Consider the following 26,039-nt stretch of genomic DNA (forward strand, 5'->3'; position numbering starts at 1 on the left):
CACCAGCATTTTGTGTGTGTTGCTTATGTTTTAAGTGATCATTTTCCTATGAAATTCTGTCATGTAACACATAGATTTTGCAGTACACAATATAATTCCTAACCTCCAGCTTTGACAAAACACAGCAGTAGCATTGTAACAATTCTTTGATAACATTTTTTTCAATGATTACTTGTCCACATATTCACAGAATAACTCACCTTTGAAGTTGTGAGTGTAATATTGATGCCAAGCGTGTTGCTTCTTCTAACTCCCTCAACAAGTAGTTCCTCCTGCTGTGCATTTTTAATCTGCAGAATATAACTTCATTATAAATGTATTATAACAATAAATTTCCCCACTAAATGTTGACTGATTTTAACCTTGCATGCCAACATTCATGGTCATTTTGTAAAAATGTGTTAAAATATGTTACAAAAATGTTAGCATTTAAAACACAAAAATGGACTAATAAATTCAAAAGGTCTACCAATATTCTTATCTAGATCTCATCTGTAAATTCTGAGGCTCATTTTCATTTTATGACTCCATGTCACTTCTTAGTATTGTGTTTCAAGAGAAGATATTTTCTCAGAGTAAACAGCAATTAATCATTATCTATATTTCAAAATTAGTTTAGCATCACATTAAAATAATTCCTTTGGACCAGCTTTGAAGGATTTCACTTAATATTTTTTGTTTTCTATTTGCTGCTAAAGCAGAATGTCTATGGTGTAAAGATATACAATGGACTCTGATCAATTGGGACACATCGGGACCAATATATTTTGGCCCAATTAAGCGGCTGCTCCAATTAGCCGGTTTCATGGAAATAGTTAAAAAGGTATTAAACAAAGGACGAACTACCATTTAACTGAGTAATAAATTGACAGGGATTTCGTCCAGTGCATGCTGCCCTGTTATTTTGGTTGACCCTAATCGAACAAAATCAGTGCAGACACCTAGTGCAGACTATGGATTGCCTTCATACACTGTTTTCAATGATTACATCCTCCAAATCTTCAGTTTCATTGTAACATTCAAGATGATTATCAATACCGTCAAATTCTTCATTGTTCCCAACTTGTTGATGTAGTGAAATTATTTCATTTTCCACTCCCAGCCATTTCTGGCATCTCCAAATCTGAATGCTTGAAACCACAGTGAGCAAAGTTCTAAATTGTCTTACTGCTTATTTCCTGCCAGCTATCAGAGACGAAAATCACTGCTTTTTGAACACAAACATATGCAACTGATGCTATTTAAAAACCGTTTAGCAATAGACTCCTGCCCCAACTAAGTGGAGTAATATCCCAAATAAATGAAGGCTGTTTTCTCAATTTGTTATTTGTTCTTTAAGAGCTGTCCTATATAAGCGGCTGCCCCAATGAACCGGAATCCATTGTATCATCATTAGCAGATACAATAGGGTCTTTTAAGAGACTCTTAGGTAGGTCCATGGAGCTTTAGAAAAATAGAGGGCTATGTGGTAGGGTAATTCTAGGCCATTTCTAGAGTAGGTTACATGGTTGGCAGAACATTGTGGGCCGAAGGCTTGTAATGTGCTGTAGACTTCTATGATTCTAAAATTCTACGATCATCAGCTTGTTTTCATTGTTGTATTTCTGCTGAACTGAGCAAGATAACCAATTCAACTGGTTTATTTTTCTACCAGTTTTCATTCAGCAAGTGCAAATTATTTTATTTGCAAATTGATAATTTCTAAAACATACATTTTAGGCAATTGCATATGACATTGAAACTACTTCAGTAAGTTAGATTACAAACCTTTCTGTGAGTGCTTTGCTTTGTGTATCTCTTGCTACCTGTAGGTCCTCTGCTAGTTGCTTTCGTTCCATTTCCAGCCGCTCCACCTCACTGGGTACCCATTTGCGAGGGTTTATAAACTGCAGTTCCTTCAATAGCTCTTCTTTCTCATTAATCAATATAAGTCTGTCTCGCTCTGCATCCAATACTCCAGGCCATGTCTCACTAGTGAGCTTAGCCAGCTCAATTTTGATGTTTGAAATCCTGTCATAAAATTTTAAAAAATCACTGAAAACTAAACCAGAAGGGCAGACAATCATAATTTGTCTTTGAACCCATCTTTTGGGCCTACAGCATTCTCAAGTTCAATCAATTTTAAGTCTGAGCATACACTATGGTAGAACCAAGCATAATTTAATTACATTTTTACAATGGAATAATAATTTAACAGAATTTTTGTTAATTTTACATCGGTAATTATATCAGTAACTCCCAAAAATTGTGCACACGCTTGGTAACAATTTCCCATTTGAAATTTGGGATTAAAAATCTAACTTGTATCAACTAATGCCTCATTTCAAGTTAACTGATACAATTCTATGCTTATGTGATAAAATGTTAAGTAACTTGAGAGAAAAATACCAATATGAAAATTATTTATGAACCATGGTACAGCACAGCACCATAGCAGTTAGCGCAAAGCTTTACAGCATCAGCAATTCTCAATTGAGTTCAATTCCCCCTGCTGTCTGTAAAGAGTTTATATGTTCTCCCCATGACTGCGTGGGTACCCCTGTTTCCTCCCACATTCCAAAGATGTATGTGTTAGGGTTAGTAAATTGTGAAAATGCTAATTTGATGCCGGGAGCATGGTAACACTTGCAGGCTGCTCCCAGCATATTCTTGGACTGTGTCAGTTGCTGATGCAAATGATGCATTTCAATATGTTTCAATGTGTATGTGACAAATAAATATTATAGTATTTCAGTCATTTAATTTCATTTAGGAAATTTAGTACCCTCCAGGACATAAGCAGTTCAGACAATTGATAAGCAGCTATCAGAACCTCATATGTTGACCGTTTTTTGTGGCAGTTCATACTCTGGAGACAATTTTTCAATTGTTTCAAATTGCATGGGAAAAAATAATTAACTGTGCACTGACCTTCTCTTTGATTCTTCATACTGCAGGCTAAGCCTCACCTTGTCAGCCAATTTGGTGTTTCTACCACAAACAAACTAAATACAAAACAGATTAAAAATAAAACAAATTAAAGAAAAGAAGCCTTTTGAGGCATTTTTCATTTTTCAGCATATAGTCGATATTTGCGAATTAGTTTTACATTATGTTGACAGTCATTTTAGAATCAACAGTGCCATATCTATTGTTTATAATACAGCCATGTTTATCAACGATTTAAAGCAAAGAGGAAAAAGTGCACTGTGAGCAGGTCATAACACATCAGCAATGGGGTGTGAACAAATAAAGTGAATAGACACAACGTTGACAGATGGAGGGCAACATGGGGAAGAGTTCTACCACACTCATTCATTATGCAAGTCGTATGAGTCACAAACAGCAGCATTGATCTTAGCTAGAAGACAAAGAGCTGTTTTTCTCCAGGGTCGATTTTCTTCAGGGTAGTTTCCCATATATCTTACCACTTTATAGCAATTCCTTTGAATTTTACTCCAGCTCTCACTACCTTTCTCCACATGGGCTAGATCCTCTATTGGATCTTTTGATCTCCTCTCCTAAACCACCCTACTTCAGCACCAAACCCCTCTTCATCATCTCCCTAGTTATAGTGTACTCTAACCATCTCCCAACGAACATTAACAAGAGAAAATCTACAGATACTGGAAATCCAAGCACGCACACAAAATGCTGGAGGAGCTCAGCAGGCCAGGCAGCATCTATGCTAAAAAGCACAGTTGATGTTTCAGGCCGGTCCTTACTTTATCCCTCACTTATCTCTCTGTGTCCTTTGCATAATTTGCTTTTCCACTCAATTTAGTGTCATCAGCAAACTTAGATACACTACACTCGGTCCCCTCTTCCAGATCGTTAATGTATACTGTGAACTGTTGCGGGCCCCACACCGTCCCCTGTGGCATACCACTCACCACTGATTGCCAACCAGAGAAACATCCATGTATCCCAACTCTCTGCTTTTTATTGATTAACCAATCCCCTATCTATTCTAATACATCATCCCCAACTCTATGCATCCTTATCTTATGGATAAGTCTTTTATTTGGCACCTTATTGAATGCTGCCTGGAAATCCAAGTAAACAACACCCATTTGTTCCCCTCTATCCACTGCGGTCATTGTACCCTCAAAGAACTCCAGTAAGTTTGTCAAACAGGACCTGCCTTTGCTGAATCCATGCTGTGTCTGCTTGATGGATCCACTTCTTTCCAGATGCCTCACTATTCTTTAATGATAGCTTCAAGCATTTTTCCAACTACAGATGTTAAACTAACTGGCCTATAGTTACTTGCCTATATCCTACTTTGAACAATGGCGTGACATACGCCGTCTTCCGATCCGCCAGGACCTGTCCAGAGTCCAGAAAATTTCCGCAAATTATCACCAAAGTCTCTATGATAACTGCCATTTCTTTCAGTACCCTGGGATGCATTCCAACAGGACCAGGGGACTTGTCTTCCTTTAGGCCCACAAGTTTGCTTAGCAAACCTCTTTAGTGATAGCTATTGTATCAAGGTCCTCACCTCCCAGCACATCCACATCATCTTTCTTCGCTACGTTAGATGTGTCCTCCATCATGAAGACCGAACAAAATAATCAATCAAAGCTTTGGCATTTCCTCATTCCCCAATATAAGTTCCCCATTCTCACCATCCAAGGGACTTAGGTGTTCACTTTGGCCACCCTTTTCCGTTTTATATAATTATAAAAACTTTTACTATCTGTTTTTATATTGTATACTTTCTATCTTACCTTTCTTTATTGCTTGCTTAGTGGTTCTTCGTTGCTTTCTAAAGTTTTCTCAATCTTCCTTCTTCCCACTACACTTGGCAACTTTGTACACACGAGCTTTTACTTTGATGCCTTCCTTTATTTCTTTAGCTATCCATGGCTGGCTCTCCCCACCATTACTGTCCTTGCTTTTAACTGGAATATACTTTTGTTGAACACCATGAAAAATCTCTTTGAAAGTCTTCCACTGTTCCTCAAACGTCCCACCATATAGCCTGTGTTCCCAGTCTACCCTATCCAACTCCTCCCTCATCCTGTTGTAGTCTACTTTATTCAGGCATAATACACTGGTTTTAGATTGAATTATTCGAAAAGCAAGGAGTGTTTAAAAGGAGATGGTTATTTCTTCAGCAGTTTGATCGGGGGACAACTGTGCAAGTGCATGGACGTCAGCCAGGTAGAACCACGAGAAGAATTTAAAAGGAGACAGCTTTGTGGAGCGGGCGACAGAGTAGGAAGGCTTTGGCTCAATGGGGCTTCGGCTACAACGGGTCAAGGCGAGGTAGGTTGCCTGTGTAGAATACAGACAGGAAGTATGTGCGCAAGACTGGTGTTCTCTGCTCAGTGACAGTTGTGGGAAGTCTGGGAGACTCCCACTCTCCCGGACGGCCACATCTGCACCAGGTGTGTCAAGTTGCAACTCCTTAGGGACCGTGTTAAGCAACTGGAGATGCAGCTCGATGACCTTCATCTGGTCAGGGAGAGTAAAGAGGTGATGATAGGAGCGATAGGCAGGTAGTCACACCGGGGCCTCGGGAGACAGGTAAATGGGTAACAGTCAGGAGAGGGAAGGGCAGGAGTCAGAAGCCAGAAAGTACCCCTGTGGCTGTACCCCTTAACAATAAGTACTCCTGTTTGAGTACTGTTGCAGGGGACGGCCTACCTGGGGGAAGCAACAGTAGCCACACCTCTGGCACAGAGTCTGGCTCTGTGGTTCAGAAGGGTAGGGAAAGGAAGAGGATGGCAGCAGTGATAGGGGACTCTATAGTTAAGGGGGGTTAGACAGGCGACCTGTGGACGCAGGAAAGAAGCACGGATGGTAGTTTGCTTCCCAGGTGCCACAGTCCGGGATGTTTCTGATCACGTCCACGATATCCTGAAGTGGGAAGCAGAACAGGCAGAGGTCGTGGTACATATTGGTACCAATGACATAGGTAGGAAAAGGGAGGGGGTCCTGAAAGCAGACTACAGGGAGTTAGGAAGGAAGTTGAGAAGCAGGACCACAAAGGTGGTAATCTTGGGATTTCTGCCTGTGCTACGTTGACAGTGAGTATAGGAATAGAGTGAGGTGAAGGATAAATGCATGGCTGAAAGATTGGAGCAGGGGGCGGGGATTCAGATTTCTGGATCATTGGGACCTCTTTTGGGGCAAGTGTGACCTGTACAAAAAGGGCGGGTTGCACTTGAATCCGATGGGGACCAATATCCTGGCAGGGAGGTTTGCTGAGGCTGTTGGGGAGAGTATGAACTAGAATCACTGGGAACCGAACTAAAGAAACGGAGGAAGAGGCAGTTGGCTCACAAATAGAGAAAGCTTGGAGACAGTGCGAGAGGAAGAATAGGCAAGTGATAGAAAAGGAATGCGCCCAGACCGATGGTTTGAGATGTGTCTATTTTAATGCAAGGAGTATTGTGAACAAAGTGAATGAGCTTAGAGCGTGGACCAGTACTTGGAGCTATGATGTTGGGGCCATTACAGAGACTTGGATGGCTCAGGGGCACGAATGGTTACTTCGAGTGCCAGGCTTTAGATGTTTCAGCAAGGACAGGGAGGGATGCAAAAGAGGTGGGGGCATGGCACTGTTGATCAGAGATAGTGTCACAGCTGCAGAAAAGGAGGAAGTCATGGAGGGATTGTCTACGGAGTTTCTGTGGGTGGAAGTTAGAAACAGCAAGGGGTCAATAACTCTGCTGGGTGTTTTTTTTTTAAAGAGACCACCCAATAAGTAACAGGAACATCGAGAAGCAGATAGGGAGACAGATTCTGGAAAGGTGTAATAATAACAGGGTTGCGGTGGTGGGAGATTTTAATTTCCCAAATATCGATTGGCATCTCCCTAGAGTGAGGGGTTTAGATGGGGTGGAGTTAGGTGTGTTCAGGAAGGTTTCTTGACACAATATGTAGATAACCCTACAAGAGGAGAGGCTGTACTTGATCTGGCATTGGGAAATGAAACTGGTCCACATTTTGGAGATAGTGATCACAATTCTATCTCTGCTACCATAGCACTGGAGGGGGATAGGAACAGACAAGTTGGGAAAGCGTTTAATTGAAGTAAGGGGAAATATGAGGCTATCAGGCAGGAACTTGGAAGCATAAATTGGGAACAGATGTTCTCAGGGAAATGTATGGCAGAAATGTGGCAAATGTTCAGGGGATATTTGCATGGAGTTCTGCATAGGTACGTTCCAATGAGATAGGGAAAGGATGTTAGGGTACAGGAACCGTTGTGTACAAAGGCTGTTGCAAATCTAGTCAAGAAGAAATGAAGAGCTTACAAAAGGTTCAAAATACTAGGTAATGACAGAGATCTCGAAGATTATAAGGCTAGCAGGAAGGAGCTTAAGTATGAAATTAGGAGAGCCAAAAGGGGCCATGAGAAGGCCTTGGCGGACAGCGTTAAGGAAAACCCCAAGGCATTCTACAAGTATGTGAAGAGCAAGAGGATAAGACGTGAAAGAATACAACCAATCAAGTGTTACAGTGGAAAAGTGTATATGGAACCAGAGGAGATAGCAGAGGTATTTAATGAATGCTTTGCTTCTGTATTCACTACAGAAAAGGATCTTGGCGATTGTAGGGATGACTTACAGTGGACTGAAAAGTTTGAACATGTAGATATTAAGAAAGAGGATGTGCTGGAGCTTTTGGAAAGCATCAAGTTGGATAAGTCACTGGGACCAGATGAGATGTACCCCAGACTACTGTGGGAGGGGGGGGGGCAGAGATTGCTGAGCCTCTGGCAATGATCTTTGCATCATCAATGGGGACGGGAGAGGTTCCAGAGGATTGGAGGGTTGCGGATGTTGTTCCTTTATTCAAGAAATGGAGTAGAGATAGCCCAGAAAATTATAGACCAGTGAGTCTTACTTCAGTGGCTGGTAAGTTGATGGAGAAGATCCTGAGAGGCGGGATTTATGAAGATTTGGAGAGACATAATATGATTAGGAATAGTTAGCATTGCTTTGTCAAAGGCAGGTCATGCCTTATGAGCCTGACTGAATTTTTTGAGGATATGACTAAATACATTGATGAAGGTCAAGCAGTAGATATAGTGTGTATGGATTTCAGCAAGGCATTTGACAAAGTACCCCATGATCTGTTCTGGGACCCCTACTCTTTGTGATTTTTATAAATGACCTGGATGAGGAAGTGGAGGGATGGGTTAGTAAATTTGCTGATGACACAAAGATTGGGGGTGTTGTGGATAGTGTGGAGGGCTGTCAGAGATTACAGCGGGACAGTGATAGGATGCAAAACTGGGCTGTGAAGTGGCAGATGGAGTTCAACCCAGATAAGTGTGAGGTAACTGCTGATTTGCATTGATTATTTTCATTGTTATACAAATGAAACATATCAGAATTTATACTCACTTCTCCTGAGATATCTGTCTGGGATCCAGCATCTGAACAGTGGCGGGTAACAGGTTGCTTTGAATTTACTAGCGAGGAATGACTATTGCAGAGATCAGATTGAAAGCCTATTTGAAGTCGGAAACTGTCTCTAAATCTGGCCAGGCACTAAAGACAAATGATAACAAATTAAGGGAAAAAGAAAGAATTAAAGAAAAAACATTTTGCACAAATATATGGAACTGAAATAGGTTCTATCTCAATTCAAATGACAAGCATGAATTTTAATCCTGTTATTCTATAATACTTGTATACTTTGCACTGATGTCGAAAAATAAAATATAAGCCACATACTGCATCCCTCCAACACATTTCTGTTACTCAAAAAAGGCAAGGATAACCACTGAACTCAAATCCATGTTCTTGCCCAACCCCTATATCGTTTAATGTAAATGAGCACCATTGCATTTTTCAACATTATTTCCAACAGTGAATGGAGAAGAAAGCTACTGCACTCCAAAAATTAGGGCTTTACGTTACTAAAGCATCTCAAAGCCCTGAAATAATTATTCTATAATATTCGGCCTTGCAATTAGGCACTTACAATTTATACTCTTCCTATGAAGTTATCCGTCACAAAGCATGTTAACAGACACTGCAGGAAAAGGGTTCTGTATATTTGAAGACATCATGGGAACCTAGTGTTCCATCCAGAGAGCAGCAGTAAGCCACAATCTGCTTACATTAGGAACAGGATATGGGAGCATCATTTGTGTTTGTGTCTTGTGTGTATGACTGGCGTGCACATATGTGTGAGTACATGTGCCCTCATCTGTCCACGAAAGCACTGTAAACACATACATATGATAAGTCTGTACCGCAGCCTGCCTTCAAATTATCTTGGATTTGTTGTTCTTGGACCAAGATCTTCCTCTGTCAAGTCAATATCATAGCTGGTGTACAACAGGAACCATATTTTAAAACAATACACCCTTTATCCTGAGAGGTCTTCCAAGGAACAGTTTTTGTATTAAAGTAAATTTTGACAAATTTAATCAGCAATTGTTACTTATAACTACCTATTCTAAAACCAATCCCTAATTAGAAAGATTTCATAATTTACAACACAGGTTTCAGAATGGTGACTGGTTGAAATCATTTTGACTCTACCTGAATGAGGTCTCTTTTTTCCTTCTCTCCTGAGCTAATAGCCTTTTTGATGGTTTTCATTTCATTCACAATCGCCTTTGCTTCATCAAGTTTGTATCCTCCTCGTGTTCCTGACATCTTTAGGTCAATTCTGGAATTAAAAATGCATGTAACAATCTCCAAGTAACTAATCCAGTATTTTTGACTAGAGCAAATTTATTTTTAAAGTAAGCAAAAGATAAAAATGTTTTCAAGGATAGGTGTCAGATGATGTATTAACTTAACCTCAAAACTATTGTATCCAGTATAGTGTCTTTTTTAACAAAGAACAAAGCTCATAGTATGTTAAAATACATTTTGTTCTGTTAAGATTAAATTGTATGTAATAAAAAGGTAATACAATAATGACAAAATAAACATTTATTTTGGTAAATCATAGAAATCCAATAGTTAATAAGTACAATATTACATTGTGAGTTAAGCTAATTAATGAAATATTGAATGGTTTGTATTTTGTGCACTATTACAGAGCAATTTCAGGTAACATGAAACAACACAAGATTTGGCATTCTAGAAAAAGAATTTGAGAGATGGACAAATCATAGCTCTACCAACTAAGAGACTGAAGCATTCTCACTATGATATGCAGTCTAATCCAGAGAAAGCAAGCTAGAACTTACAACTCTATAGCAATTGACATGAACAAAAAGAAAGCAATACAAGAAACAATAAATATAAAGAGAAACTAAAGAAAATGTTTCTTTCCAAGTTCAAGTGACAATTAAGGATCAAGAGAAATGAGAATCCTCACATTAGTAGATTATAATTTTCCTCTCCATGCTTGTTAATATCCAGAAGTCTAATACATCAACCTCATTGCTTGCATGATCTACTGGCAACATATCTCTATAGCACAGCTTGCTCAGAAGCAGAGCAACTTACAGCAAGCTTACAATATCCAAATTTTACTGTGCAAATACATACTATAAATATAGTGTTAATACCATTCCTATTCAAAGTGAGGATGATTGAGGAATTCCCCTGTGCATTACTAAAAGTAAATAATTGAATTAAGGGAAGTAATTTGCACACAACTCTCCTCCAGTCAATGTATATTTCTGGAGATATTACCCTGATTTTAGACCATAAAATCATAAGACATTGGAGCAGAATAATACCATTTATTCCTGGCTGATCTATTATCCCTTTCAACCCCATTTTCCTGTCTTCTCCCTTTGATGCCCTTACAAATCAAGAAGAAATTGCTGCAGTGATGACAAATACACTTTTTAAATAGATCCTGCTTTAAGTAAATTGATTTTAATGCCTGTGTTTAGATATGGGCCTTTCTGTGCTTTTAATTAATTGATTAACACAGTTATATCAATACTTTATCTTGGTAATTTCTAAGACAATATATTATGCAATCCTGTATTCAATAAATTAGTGCATTGAGTTCAAGTACAGGATATACTCCACAGTCACAAAATAAGATGGTTACCTAGAAACCAGAACCTACAGCATGAGAATATGACATGTGATTCAATTTCAATGGGAAATTAAAGAGAAAGGAAGTTCAGGGATTTACTGCACTTCCTAAACTCACAACATCTATTGGCAAAGAAATAAAGGTAGTCAATGTACGGAAAAGCCATGCCAATGTTCCCTTCCAAGATGCAGTTTCTTAATATAGAAATATTTTAGCTTTTTTTTTCAATACCGGATCTAAGTAAACTACCCATAGCGCTGTGAGAGTGCACTCCATCAGGATGGCAGCCTTTCAAGATGTCAGCTCACTGCCAGCTTCTCAACGGCAATTACAGATGTGCAATAAAACGTGGCTTAACCAATGACACCCACATTCCATAAACAAATAAATAAATAAACAAACTGACAAAGTCTGCAAACCTCCTTGAGTCCTCTGAGCCTGACATGTTCATGCACAGAGGAAGCCAGATATGCTGGAATCTGCCTGAGTAAGCCCCATCGGAGGAATTTTGAACTTTCAACTCACTTCTGACACATCCCCTTTCTGTACTTACTTGGGTCTCCCTGCCTAAACCGCAACTCACTTATTTCCAACTCATAATTCACCCATTATCTTCAGCCCATGGGTACAGACATGCCAACCCAATCACAGATTTGCTGACCTGACATTCTCATGCAATTAGCTAACCTCCTCCAAACTCTCCAATGCTCCACAGTCCTTGATGTCAACCTGCCAGCCTAACCCCTTGTCACTTTGACCGCCTGTTCGATCCTCACCTGACAAGCAAGTACCTTTCATACACTGCGCCAAGGTCCATCCTTCCTATGTTGGGTCACCTTTTCGGATCAATGGTGAATCATGGACAGAAAAGGCATTTGAGGCCATAAGTCATGCTAGTTGCACAAAATATCTTGGTCTTGCATACCACTGAATGCTCTTTGAACAAATATTTATTGGTCTTCTATATATTAACAGCTTAATAACCTAAACAGATGACATTCACTTTCCAGATAGATATCATTTTTACATTCTGCTAACAATCTTCATCACACAAACTACATCCATACAACAATGAAAAATGGTGCTATCTTCAGGTTTTAGTTCGGGGTGGGGGTGAAGGGGTTAATGATTATTCACATATATCCCTTTTTCTGAGAAACAAATACCATAGAGAGCAATTAACATCCATTATCAGTAAAAATAATTCAAATGTAAAACCCCATAATCCATTCTCTGCACATAATAAAGTACAAGCTGTCACAGAAAATAGTATTAGGTGTCTTCCCTATATTTCCACAATTTCTGGAAGGATCGCCCAGATCCTGAAGAAATGTCAGATAAATACTATCCACAAACTCATATGGAAGCTCAAATCACAGCTTATATGGATCAAAGATGATCTGGGACTTGGGATGGCTGACTTTCACAGGTGGGAGAGTAGAAACCTGATTGGATGAGGTGACAAGGGTATAAATACCACTGGACCAGACATGCCCAGGCAGCATTCCTGATGAAGATGGCAGAGTTTGCCATCAAAACACTGGTTAAAATCGATAGCTGTATCTAGCTGGAAACCCAAGAAGAGTTTATTCGTCAAGTACGCTGGGAAAACACTAGATCCTTTTTCAATAGTAATTTATTTCATAGAATCAGTTTACTACTATTTTCCTAATAGCCAAATTTCCTCAGCTCATGAAATGATTTCAGCACAGCAGGCAATAACAATTTTGGACATGGGTACTCGGTTTAGAAATTCTACAGTAATACTGACATGGCCTTTCCCAAGATAAAGCATTTTCTTCAGAACACACAAATGAAATTAGATGGGGCACTGCCAAGGAACCAGAATTGTCAGTATAGAAGAAGGGTAATGGGGTGAGTAAAGTTGCTAAAATAGACCTCAGAATGCAGATGGTGTAGGTCACTCCATTGTACTTAGGAGATCCCTAAAAGAGTAACAAGCTATATATTGTACATTACTAAGTATCTCTGTGTACATTTGGGGCCTTGTGTGTATTATGTGCATGCACATCTATATGCAGTCATATACATACACATACATTCTACGTGGTAGTAGATGTATGGTGAAATCTGCAATGGATATTTTGTTCTCGATTCATGCTCTGTTCACAATCTCTATTATTTTGTGCAGAAGCTGGTTCTTGTGACATACAATAAAAGATGACGTGTGATCTAATTTCTCAGCAATCATTCTTTAGGAGTTGTGGCAAGCACTTTTCGATCCAAACAAACAAAATGCCGTGAACAAGAACAAAAAGCTATCCAACAACACAAACATAATATGCAGTTACTAAAATAGGAAACAAAAGTTTATGCAAAGAAGCAAAGATGAAAAGATAAAGGAACTTGCTTTAAATTTCCATGTATTTTATTACCAACAAAGCTACTGATAATCAAAATTCAAGTCACGTTCCAAAGGCATTTATCTACAAGTCTAAACAAGATCATCGGTCAGGTGTCATAAAATCTTAGGAATTTATACTGCAAGAAGTGGTGATTCTGCCCATTGCATTCATGCTAACTAAAGGAGCCATTCACTTTCAGATTAATTTATTCATCACATGCACATCAAAGTCTACAGCGAAACATGCAGTCTGTATTAACAACCAACACAATCTAAGGATACTGTATGCTGGGGGAAAGCACACATTCTGGCGGCAACATAATTTGCCCCCAGTGTTCTGCAGAACTACATAAGCAAAACAAGATCAGGACAACAGCAACAAAAAAAACACGAAAGGGAAACAAGCCCCTTTCCGTCCTCTCAATTCACTCACACAGACAGTCCCCCAATCTCAGGACAGGCTGCCTCCGGACTTCTAGCCTCCAGTGGATTCGCAGACTTCAAACCTTTCACTTCCCCAATAGATTCGCAGGCTCAGGGATTCAGGCATCAGGCCATGACATCCAGATTTATGATCAGTCTTCAGGCTTCAGGCTTCACTCTTCCGCATCAACCCCAGAACTTGCCCTGAACTCCAGACTCGCTGACTCATATACCTAGAGGGTGACTGGCCCTCACTCCTCCTGCCCGCATGGACTCCCTGGAACCCACTGATCTGAGAGGACCATGCGCTCTTGAACTTGCTAGTCTTTGTTCGCAGCGCTTGCCAGCCCAACATCAATATACAGATATCGGATCACACAACCATATCACTGGCCTTTGAACACAGAGTGAAGGCCTAAGATCCAGCCTGATCTGTAATTCCCCCACATCTCTGTCCCCAAAACTGAACCTGATCTCTAACGCCCATTTCTGTCTCTAAAATCATCCCTACAAACCTAAAGGTCTTAGAGATCTTGAATATTTTTGGAATTGGAACTGGTTTTATTTCAAGGTAAAGTGAAAAGCTTGTCTTACATACTGTTCAGACAGATCAATTCATTACACAGTGTATTGAGGTAGCACAAGGAAAAACAATAACAGAATGCAGAATAAGGAGTAACAGCTACAGCAAATGCCCAGTACAGGCAGACAATAAGGTGCAGGATCATAACAAGGAAGATTGTAAGGCCAAGAGCCCATTTTATCATACTAGGGAAGCATTCAATAGTCTCATAATATCGGGGTAGAAACCATCCTTGAGGTTACGTGCTTTCACACTTTTGTTTCTTCTGCAATGTTGTATGTCCTCTCTATTGCTTTGATGCTGCCCTTGTCAGCCATTGTTGCTCTATACTCCTTTAGAATGCTTCTTCTTCTTTAGATTGAACTGATCCTGCACCTTCCAAATTGTTCCCAGAAACTTCAGCCATTGCAGCTCTGCCGTCATCTCTGCTAGTGTCTCCTTCCAATCAACTTTGAGCAGCTCCTCTCTCATGCCTCCGTAGTTCCCCTTTCTCCATGGTAATACTGATACGTCTGATTGAGCTTCTCTCTCTCAAACTGCAGGGTGAACTCTATCATATTATGATCACTGCCTCCTAAGGGTTAGTTTACCTTGAGCTCCCTAATCAAATCTGGTTCATTACACATCACTCAAACCAGAATTGCTTTTCCCCTAGTAAACTCAATCACAAGCTGCTCTAAAAAGCCATCTTGTAGGCATTTTGCAAATTCCTTCTCTTGGGATTCAGCACCAGCCTGAAACCTCCAATCAGGTCTTTTTACCCTTGCAGTTTCTTAAGTCTACCATAATGATCCTACATCTTCTAATCCTATGTCACTTCTTGCAAGAATTTGATTTCATTTTTAAATGAGAGTCACCATACCCACCTGCCCATTTGCAGGTCCTTTCAATATGATGTGTATCCTTAGATGTTAAGTGATCTATTTCAACCACAATTCTGTGATGCTCACCCCGTCATCCCTACCAATTCCTAAGAGCGTTACAAGATCATCTACCTTATTTCATAGACAGTACGCATTTACATAATTGTAAAACATTCAAGTCCTGTATTCATCACCATTCTTTTCAATTTTGTCTCCATGTTACCTGTAGTTAAATTCTTATCCACTTTTTTGCCTTTTTAAAAATCCTCCTATGTCTTATTCTTGGTTCCAGACTTCAGTATCCTCCCTTGTACTCTCTTTCCCTTTTATCCATTCTTTCCCAAGCTTCTGAAGCCACCCCCCGCTTCACCTTGCTTCATTCTCAAATAATTCAATCATAAAAAATCCCAAATGCCATGGAATATGAACATATAATAAAGGAATCTGCACATTGAGAGCATTTTGTGAAAATTACGACAATTTTTTTTCTTATTTATTTAATTCTGAGTTAGCACTCTGCTATTACTAATTCACAGGCATGTTGATAATCTTCTGTTATTTAATCCTTCATGATTTTGGTCAATGTTTTAAATCCTATCTTTACTTAATGAGTAAAAAGAATGCCCCATTTTCTTTTCATTTGTTTCCACATTGTAAATGAATTTTTCAGCATAATGAATCTATCCAACATTCTTATTTTGAGGTACTTCCCACCTAAAATCTGCATAAGATTTGCAGCCTTACCAACTTTGGTATGGAAACACTATAATCACTACTTCTTGCTTTGGTTATAGGCTGGTTCTATGTTCAAGCTAAAAGTCATGTTTTTTTCCTTTTCATAATCTATAAATCTATAAGAAGGAAATTAGTTTTCAAAAAAAAGGTCTTAGAAATTTATACTCACGCTTTAAGAGTTTCGAATCCTTGCTCTTTATACTGCAGTTCATGTCTCATATGAGTTAGCTCACTCTTCAATTTATTCACCTATGTTAAAAAAATAATATAATGATTCTGCGTTATTCTTGAAAAGTCACGTATCAGCTTTTTTGGAAATTTGTAATGCTAATATGCAGTAGCCACTTCAGCACACAAAAGGCATATTGCCAAAGCATTATAAATTCTTAATATATGTATTGAAATTTTAAATGTTTCAATACTGTAATGAACAGGTCTTGCCATGATTAAACTAAATCACAAACTGAAGTCTGACATATCAGGAGTCTTCCAAGTTCATAACTCACAGAATAGATGATGGGGTGGTGTCTTTGGACTTACAGAAAGCTTGTGATAAAATGCCAAATGAGATTATTCAATGAAATGAGACAGCATGATTTTGAAGATAATGCATTAATGTACATTAATGATTGGTGAATAGACAGAAATAGCATGAATAAATAAATCTTCTTTAGGTTGGTAGACTCTAACGAGTGGGTTGCCATAGTGATCAGTGTTGATGGACTGACTATTGGGTTGGGGGATCAAGTATACTATATTTAAGTTTGTTGATGATAAATAGCCATGTAGGAGATACAAAAGAGAGCAGATACTGGAATCTGGAGGACTTAACAATCTGCTGTAAGAAGTCAGAGGATTGAGCTGTATCTATGCCGTAAAAAAAAAATGAGGAAGGATGTAGGATGATACTTAGAGGTTTCAAGGGAAAAGAGACAGGTCAAGTGAATTGGTGAAGATATGTTAAGTGCCCAATATAATGTAGAAAAAATGTGAGATCACCCCCTTTAAGGACAAGAGTATAGTCACATCTTGATGCAATTATATATTACTCTGGCGAGATTGCATCTAGAATATTCTGTACAGTTCTGATCTTTGTTCATGAGAATGGATATAACTGTAATGGAGGAAACCATCAAAGATACACCATACTGATTCCTGAGATGACTATTTTGGTACAGACATCATGGATTGGCTCATTCACAAGGGATCTCATTGAACCATACAATACCGTTAAAAATCTTAACGTGGTGGATATGAAATTAATCTTTCTCTTGGCTGTGGTGTCTAGAACCAGGGGTCAGTCTCAAAATAAGTTGTTAGTTATCTAGGACAAAATTGAGCAGATATTTCTTGACCTAAAGGGTAATGAATGTTTTCAATTCTCTATCCAAGAGGGCTGTGCTGACTCATTCACGGAGTAAAAATATGAAGGTGATTAATTTTTAAATATTAAGAAAATCAAGACAAATGAGATTAGTGCTGTAAAATGGTGAGATAAAAGATCAGCCATGATCACATTGCTGAGGAGTTACAGATGAAATAAATATTATAAAATTAGCAGCAAACATACCCAGTTCTGAATTTATGATGGGCGAAAGCTTTTTGAAAAGTGGCTGAATATTGATTGGATTTAAGACATTGCCCTCTGATGTTCTGGGAGTAAAATAGTAATATTTACTGACGTGAACTGAGCTTGATAGATTTATGTGACTGATGAAGGGTCTCGGCCTGAAACGTCAACTGTTTACTCTTTTCCATTGATGCTGCCTGGCCTCCTGAGTTCCTCTAGCACTTTGTGTGTATTGCTTGGATTTCCAGCATCTGCAGATTTTCTCTTATTTATGTGACTTAGCCAGATCTAGCTGTGAATGATTAAATCTGTTGCTTGCCATGTCTACAAAGCTATAGGATATTTGCTTTAAGACCCTGGATTCAACAATATGCATCAGCTCTGAACTGGTACTGGGAATAGCCAATGTGGTGGCTCTACATAATTTGATTATCACAGATTAAAGAATTTCTTTTGCTCTTACTCTTGATTTGGTTGTTGAAATTTCAGCTTTGAGAATGTCTGGATCATATTTAGTACTAGACGAAGAGCTTGAGAATACTGAAAAAAAAAAGCACAAAAATATTCAATCACGATCTTGGCTTTTAAAAGTACAATAAAAATAAATGTGTGTAGGTCATATTTAATCACTGCAATTCTTGTGGAAATGTAAGACATTGCCAACCCACCACTTTTTAGAAAATCTTTCCAGATTGCAGAGACTTCCTTAACAATAATCCACTAGCCCTGATTTTCAAAGAAATATCTGTAGTTCCACATGGTATTGCAAACAATTCTTTACATAGTTGTCAGGAACTTGGGTACATCTCCAAATTTGGAAAGGAACAGGCAAGTTATAAAAGTTTGCCAACAGCTTGGCTGACAGCATTCATTCCATTTACTAAATACTGACTACAAGGAGTGTTTTACTCAATTCCATTATCTAATATCTATAAGTGTACCATAGCATTCAATAAATCTCATTTACAAAGTGTTGTAAAACTAAAGCCATTGAAACAGGAAGGATTGTAGCGCCAGTGTCACAGTTTCTGACTGAGAACGTTCAGAAATTGTAGAAGGAAAAATGTATATTTCAGATTATCAAAATTTCCTTAACTGAAGTTAATTTAAAGATTAGCTTTATTATTAGTATGACATCTAAAAGTTCTATAGATGTATGGTGGAGAGTATCATGACCAGCTGCATACAGCCTGGTATGGAAACACTCTTGAATGGAAAATCTTACAAAAAATCATGGATACAGCCCAGTTCATCACAGGTAAAGCCTTCCCCACCATTGAGCACATCCTCATGAAGTGCTGTTGCAGAAAAGCAGCAAATAGGCAGGAGGAGAAGATGGCAGCGCGACACAGCTCTCCGGTGAAATGATATCGTATTTCTAAGTAGGACACCGTGCACAATTCTGATTTGATGAAGACAGACGTGAGAAGCAGAGGAACAGCTGGAGAAATTTCTGAAATGCCTGGTTTTCGCTGCCGCTGCTACTGTGCGATTGAAAATCTCTGGAGGGAAGGCCCCAAAATCCACGGCTTTGCCTGCTGCTGGCGACCGAGGCTGAAGTCGAAGCGTTTGGCAGAGATGGTGCTCGGTACTCGGTGTTGGAGGGCTGAGTAGAGCTCGAAGTTTTCGGATGACTCGGAATCGGACCGTGGTCAGGCATGGCAGGGAGAGTTTTCTTCCTTCTTCCATCTGTGTGTGATGTGGGACTTTCGAGAGACTTTGAACTTTTTTTTGCTGTGTCAGGGCCTGTTCTTCATCAAGTTATGGTATTGTTGCACTGTTGTAACTATATGTTGTAATTATGTGGTTTTTGTTAGTTTTTCAGTCTCGGTCTGTCCTGTGTTTCTGTGATATCACACTGGAGGAATACTGTATCATTTCTTAATGCATGCATTACTAAATGACAATAAAAGAGGACTGCATGTCCTCATAATCTAATCTAATCTAATCCATCATCAGGGACCCCCACCACCCAGGACATGCTCTTTTCTTGCTGCTGCCATTAGGAAGAAGGCACAGGAACCTCAGGACTCACACAACCAGGTTCAAGAACATTTATTACCCCTCAACCATCAGGCTCTTGAACCAAAGGGGATAACTTCACTCATCTTCAAGCCCCATCATTGAAATGTTCCCACAACCTACAGACTGTCTTTCAATGACTCTTCATCTCATGCACTCGATATTTATTGCTTATTTGTTATTATTATCATTATTATTACTTTCTTTTTGTATTTGCAGTTTATTTTTTGTACACTGCTTGAACACCCAAGTTGGTGCAACCTTTCATTGATTCTATTATGCATTTATTGAGCATGCCTGCAAGAAAACGAATCTCAGTGTTGTATATGGTGACATGTATATACTTTGATAATAAATTTACTTCGAAATATTTGTAATATGTACATCGAAACATACAATGAAATGCATTGTTTACAGCTAATCAAATCAACAAGGATTGTGCTAGGCAGCCCACAGGTGTTGCCACACTCTGGTGCTAACGTAGCATGCCCACAACTCACTAACCCTGACCGTATCCCTTTGGAATGTGGGAGGAAACCAGAGCACCCAGAGGAAACACACATAGTCACAGGGAAAATGTACAAACTCCTTACAGAATGCAGCAAGAATCAAACCCCAATCCTTCAGTTGACAATGTAAAGTTAACCACTACACTGCCATACCTCATAAATGTACTTACTTGTTCATTTTATCACAAAATAACCTTCGTATTTTGTGAATGTTCTCCAGTGTTAGAGGCATTTATTAAGAACTAAACTTTGATGGCCGGTTCAGCCTGGGCATGTTTTAATAGCAACCAGGCATTTCTAAAGGATTTACAACCTGAACAACCTAACAAAATCAAATCAGAGCCAACTTTAGCGACAAAGCTGCCAATGGAAGGCAGGTGTCAACCCAGACCCCAAGAAAATGGCAAGTGCCTGTTCCCTGGGAATTCTAGGCCAATGACCTCCAGATTAAAGCAAGGTTTAATTCTAGTGAATCTACATTTAAATTTATTCCATTCCTACAAAAACATTTTACCCCAAAATGGTAATCCAAATAGCTAGGACCAAGCTACTCTAACCAACAAGGAAAATTACAAATTCAGCATCAAAAAGACTGGAAACATGCAATTTTACCCTAAACTTCATTACAAAATCTGTGCATGAAGATCAGTGAAAGAAAGGCTATGCTAATGTAACATTATATTTAAAAATCAACCAATACTTCTGTATGTAGAAAAGAAACAACTGGACTAGAAACAATACTCACAGCTGGTCTGGGAACTAGATTTATCTTTCCAAACGTCATATAACTGCTTGTATTCATGTTGAGCTAATTCTAATCTCTGTTGCTTCACTTGGTAGATTTCCTTCTGCGCAGTCAGTGCATCCTGAGCTACTACCAGATAGTCCTTCAACATGCGTTGCTGTTCCCTTCGCCACTGAGCCCGAGGATCCTCCACCTGCGTTGTCTCTGAAAGGTAATAAATCATGATACTGTATTTAAATTCACATTTTAAAACAATTAAGGAAATGTGGAACATGCAAAAGGTTTCAAGATGTATCAGGTTCAACTATCCGTAAATTATTACGGGACTTAAACTGAGAACATACACTAATTTACAGTTATTTACCCCAAAAAGCTGCAAAATAATGGGACTGTGGATTTATGATTTCTAAAAACACGGGAAAATAAAAAATAAGAATAGTAATAACCCAAGAAGCCCCTTGAGTCTGCTGCAACAATCTTTGATTTTATCTCTTCTTTCTCAGCCAACCCTACAGCTTTTCATTCTCCTGTGGTTCAAAGTATCATTGTTGCCTCAAAGGTAACATCTACAACTTCCTAATGCAAAAGGCTCAGAACACTCAGAGCAGAAACTCTACCTCATCTCATTGTTAAGTGATTAATTTCTTATTGTGAGACCCCTTCTTCCACCTTCACAGCAAAACTTCCTCAGAGCTTCTATTCTGTCTCTTCAAAATAGTATGTTCAAATGAGATCACCTCTCCTGATTTGGTTTTTAAAATTAGCAGCACAAGTTCACTCTGGAATTAGTTTCGTGAAACTGCACCGTACAACCATTAAATATATCCTTCTTTAAGTGAGGACACTAAGACTGCTTGGCTCAGTGGACACTAACTTTTGTTCCATCATTATGTGCCTTTTCATATGACATAGGCGATCATGATCCCATTAACATGATTGTTCTTAGCAAGTTTTTCTATAGAAGTGATTTGCCATTGTTTTCATCTGGGCAATGTCTTTACAAGACGGGTGACAATAACCATTATCAATACTCTTCAGAGATTGTTTGCCTGATGTCAGTGGTCGCATAACCAGGACATGCGATATGCACCAGTCACTCATATGATCACCCAGCATCTGTTCCCATGGCATCACGTGACCCTGAATGGGGCGCCAAGCAGGTGCTACAACTTCCCTCAGGGTGACCTGCGAGCTAACGGAGAGAAGGAGTGCCTTACACCTCCTTTGGTAGAGACTGATCTCCACCGCACCACGCGTAATCCCCTTGAAAAACAGCACAACTTCCAATTTAGCTTAATTATTTAAACATGCTATGTATTTCCATATTTACTCATAACATAAAAGGAGGCAACTTTATCCCATCATTTATTCTGGCACACAGTGCAATCCCTCTGCCCCACTAACTTTATCTGTAACCCATTGTCCCCACATTCTGATCAATTCATCCCAAGTTTTACAGACCAGGAACAATCCAGTTAACCTATTGTATATGTGGGAGGAAACAAGAACTCCCAGGAAATCCCACTGTGTTACATATAGTGTGTGCAAGGTCCATAAAACAGCACATCTCAAAGATCATGATTGAACCTGGGTCACTGAATCTGTGAGAGAGCAGCTCTAATAGCTTTGCTCACTTTACATGGGGGTACTAAAATCTCTCTGAATTATTTAGTCATTCATACCAATCAAACGGTGCCATGTTTCTGTTCTGTCCTTTCATAAACCTTCCGTGTCTACCTCAAGACTTGCTTCCCCACCTATCATTGCAACATTCAATAAACTAGATAAGAACATAAGATATAGGAGCAGGAATGGACCATCTAGCTCATCGAGCCTGCTCCACCATACAACATTATAGCTGATCTGACCATGGAGTCAGCTCAGTTTTTCTCCAAACACTTAATTCTCCGGCTATGAATAATCTATCTAACTGTGTCTTAAGTATATTTAATGAGGTAGCCTCTACTACTTCCCTGAGCAGAGAATCACTGCTTTCTGGGAAAAACAATTTATCCTCATCTCCATCCTAGATCTTTTCACCTAAACCTTGAGGCCATCTCCCCTAGCTCTAGTCTGAACTACCAATGGAAACAACATTTCTGCCTGTCTTACAGTACTGTGCAAAAGTCTTAGGTGTATACATATATAGTGTCTAAGAATTTCCTAAAAGTTTATGTATTGCACCGTACTGCTGCCACAATTAAAAGAAAATCATGACATATGTGAGTGACGATAAACCTAATTCTGATATGGGCCTCTATTGTGGAATAAGAGTGAGAAGGGGGCAGGGCGTGGGGAATCATGGTTGGGATAAGGGAAAGGGAGAGGGGAGGAAGCAGGAAGCACCAGAAAGACATTCTGTAATGATCAATAAACCAATTGTTTGGAAACAAATCTAGTCTCAGGGCTATATGTGTCTGCACCCTTACCACCCCCTGCTCCTGGCACTCCTTCTCTGCTACCTAGCCCATATTCCTCCTAGCACTCCGCCCTCGCTATTCTTGACACCCTTTGCTCCCACCAGTCTTACAAATTTTCTCTCTACTGCACGTTTACAAGTACAGTACTGTCCCTTTTATAATTATATGTTTCCATAAGTTCCCCATCTAATTCTTCTGAATTCCAGGAATGGAATAAAAATCGAATATACCAAATCCATCAAATTCCACTTAGTTACTTGATTGTTACATATCCAAATCCTAATAAGTTTGTTAAACAGCATTGCTTTCATAAAAAGCATACAGTCTGTACCCAATCATGTTATGCCATTTTAATTATTCTGCTTTCTCTTAATTATTTGTTCTTCGACTGCATCATTATTCCATAGTTAATGCTGGGCTAAATAGCTTTAACAACTGTTGTCAATTATGCAATAATATTTAACTACCAGTTTCTCCTTATTTATCATCATCATCTCCATTAATCTAATTTCTTAAAGTACCACTTATCATTCATACCTATAAAACTGCCTTTATTTAAATTCAGGATTCTAATGTTTAACAAATTTAACTTTGCCACACTAAGACTGAATACCATATTTAATCATATTATGATCACACATCACTAGAGAATCCTTTAGAGTGAGACAGTCAATTAATCATTTCTCATTACACACCAATTTTCAAAGCAGCAAATCTCTGATTGGGTCCTCAAAATGTCATAGGAAATCTACCTTAAATGCATTCCATTAAGTTACCCTCATTCTTGCCTTAGAGGTGAAGAAAATAATTCCATAATTAGAAAGCTTACGTGTATTGTGATCAATGTAATAAACTCCAATTTGTACATCAAATGCTTCTTCCCAGCCTAATGGTAATTCATCTCCTACACAATCACCAAATGAAAGGGGCTTGGTCCATCTAGAGAAAAAAATAACAAAAAAATCAGTCTCTTATTTTCTGTAACTATTTATTAATTATGTCGTAATCTATTTCTCTGTAGTTCAATGTTGTATGGCACTGAAAAGTCAAGGAAAACTTAAAAAATATATATTTCCATCACTAAGAAAAACATGTTTCACAGAGGCAAAATTGAACTATGAGGAATCGAGAAGTTTGGTCACAGTTTAAATCAGATTCTTAAGGACAAGATGTTAAGCTTTTGGAATTTTTGTGGTCCGGAAATGCTGGGCAATGTTGCAAATGTGGAGGAGCTGTTTTACGTTGAAGAATATTATGATGGATATTTCCATAATGAGATAACAATATGGTTAACATCCAGAGTCGCCAGTAAAAAGGATGGAATTGAAGACAGAAATGTAGAAATTGAATCAAACTTTGAATTAGGTTGTTGCAACTTTCAGCTGGAACAAGGAGTTCATCCTAGACTAGATTGTCAAAGCATTCAAGTTCTGTATTCTTTTAACTGGAAAGTCATGTGAGGTGAAGTGGTAGATGGGGTAGAGATATGTTAATGTGGAAGTTCACCCCTTACAGGTCATGTTATCTATGGGCTGTAAGTAGATTCGAGGAAAGATAAATGTGATTTTTTTTTTGCAAAACTCCAAAAGGTGACGTGTGGTTGGTAGGAAAAGCATAGCTCATCTTGCTATAAGCAAATGATAAAAATGTATTATATAATGTAAATTATGGCAGTAACATTAAGTCAGATGGCAAAGAAATGCTGAACAAAATACAAACTTTGCCCACTGGATCAACATCTCATGGTCATAATAACTGAAAGTGCTGTTTATTATTTTGGTAAGGAACATTTCAAGTGCCCAGGGAAAGGCAGAATCATGTATATCACTCAAGTTGTTGATTTCACACAAAATAAATTATATTATTATATTGATAACAAATCCTTATGGGTAAATATAATTAAACAAAGGTGCTGACTATGTTCAGTGTTGTTAATATTACCTTACAGTCAAGCAGCAGAAAAAAAATACAGGTGTCCCTCACTTTTCGGACGCTCGCTTTACAAAACCTCGCTGTTACGAAAGACCTACATTAGTTACCTGTTTTCGCTAACAGAAGGTGTTTTCACTGTCACGAAAAAAAGCAGCGCGCGGAAAAAAACAGCCGCTCTCCCTTGGATTCGGAACGGCATTCTCGCCGGCATTGCTTAAACATGCGCCTGTGAGCAGCCATTTGCAAGATGAGTTCTAAGGTATCAGAAAAGCCTGAAAGAGCTCGTAAGAGTGTTAGCGTAAAACTAGACATAATTAAGCGTTTCGATCGTGGTGAACGAAGTAAGGACAAAGTGAGTTTGGCTTGTGGAAGTTGACGAAGATAATGTTGAAGAGGTTTTGGCATCCCATGACCAAGAACTGATAGATGAAGAGCAGATGCAATTGGAAGAGGAAAGAATAACAATCGAAACCGAATGCATTAGCGAAAGTGACGTCGTCCAGGAACTGAACGTGAAGCAACTGTGTGAGATTTTCGCTGCAATGATAAAGTACGACTTTAATTTTGAAAGGGTACGTCGGTTTAGGGCATATTTGCAGGATGGTTTACAAAGAACTGTATGATAGAAAAATGCGTGAGGCTAAGCAGTCAAGCATACTGTCGTTTTTCAAGCCTTCCACATCAGTCACAGCAGATGACGAACCTCCTCCACCTTCGACATCAAGGCAGGCAGACATAGACGATGACCTGCCTTGCCCTGATTGATGATGAGATGACATCCCCATGTCCCACCACCCCAGTGGTCCCAACCCCCGGACCGCAGACAGATACCGATTCGCGGAGAATGCAGTGGTAGCCGGGCGGCATCCAGCACGTCTTTAAGAAAAAAGCCGAAGTAAACAAGCTAATT

General features: G+C 39.0%; 1 protein-coding gene across 1 annotated transcript in view; it reads right to left on the reverse strand.

The window, feature by feature from the left end:
* wwc1 (WW and C2 domain containing 1) overlaps positions 1–26,039 on the reverse strand; it is a 96,813-nt gene that overhangs the window by 31,785 nt on the left and 38,989 nt on the right. The window contains exons 2-10 of the mRNA XM_072264020.1: positions 24,027–24,136; positions 20,778–20,981; positions 17,965–18,041; positions 16,101–16,180; positions 9,495–9,624; positions 8,346–8,492; positions 2,911–2,984; positions 1,768–2,010; positions 201–290 (exon numbers count right to left, since the gene is read on the reverse strand). Coding sequence (XP_072120121.1) covers positions 201–290; positions 1,768–2,010; positions 2,911–2,984; positions 8,346–8,492; positions 9,495–9,624; positions 16,101–16,180; positions 17,965–18,041; positions 20,778–20,981; positions 24,027–24,136 — 1,155 coding nt within the window. The remainder of the gene's footprint in view (positions 1–200; positions 291–1,767; positions 2,011–2,910; positions 2,985–8,345; positions 8,493–9,494; positions 9,625–16,100; positions 16,181–17,964; positions 18,042–20,777; positions 20,982–24,026; positions 24,137–26,039) is intronic.

The sequence above is a fragment of the Mobula birostris genome, chromosome 7 (assembly GCF_030028105.1).
Source record: "Mobula birostris isolate sMobBir1 chromosome 7, sMobBir1.hap1, whole genome shotgun sequence".
NCBI lineage: Eukaryota > Metazoa > Chordata > Chondrichthyes > Myliobatiformes > Myliobatidae > Mobula > Mobula birostris.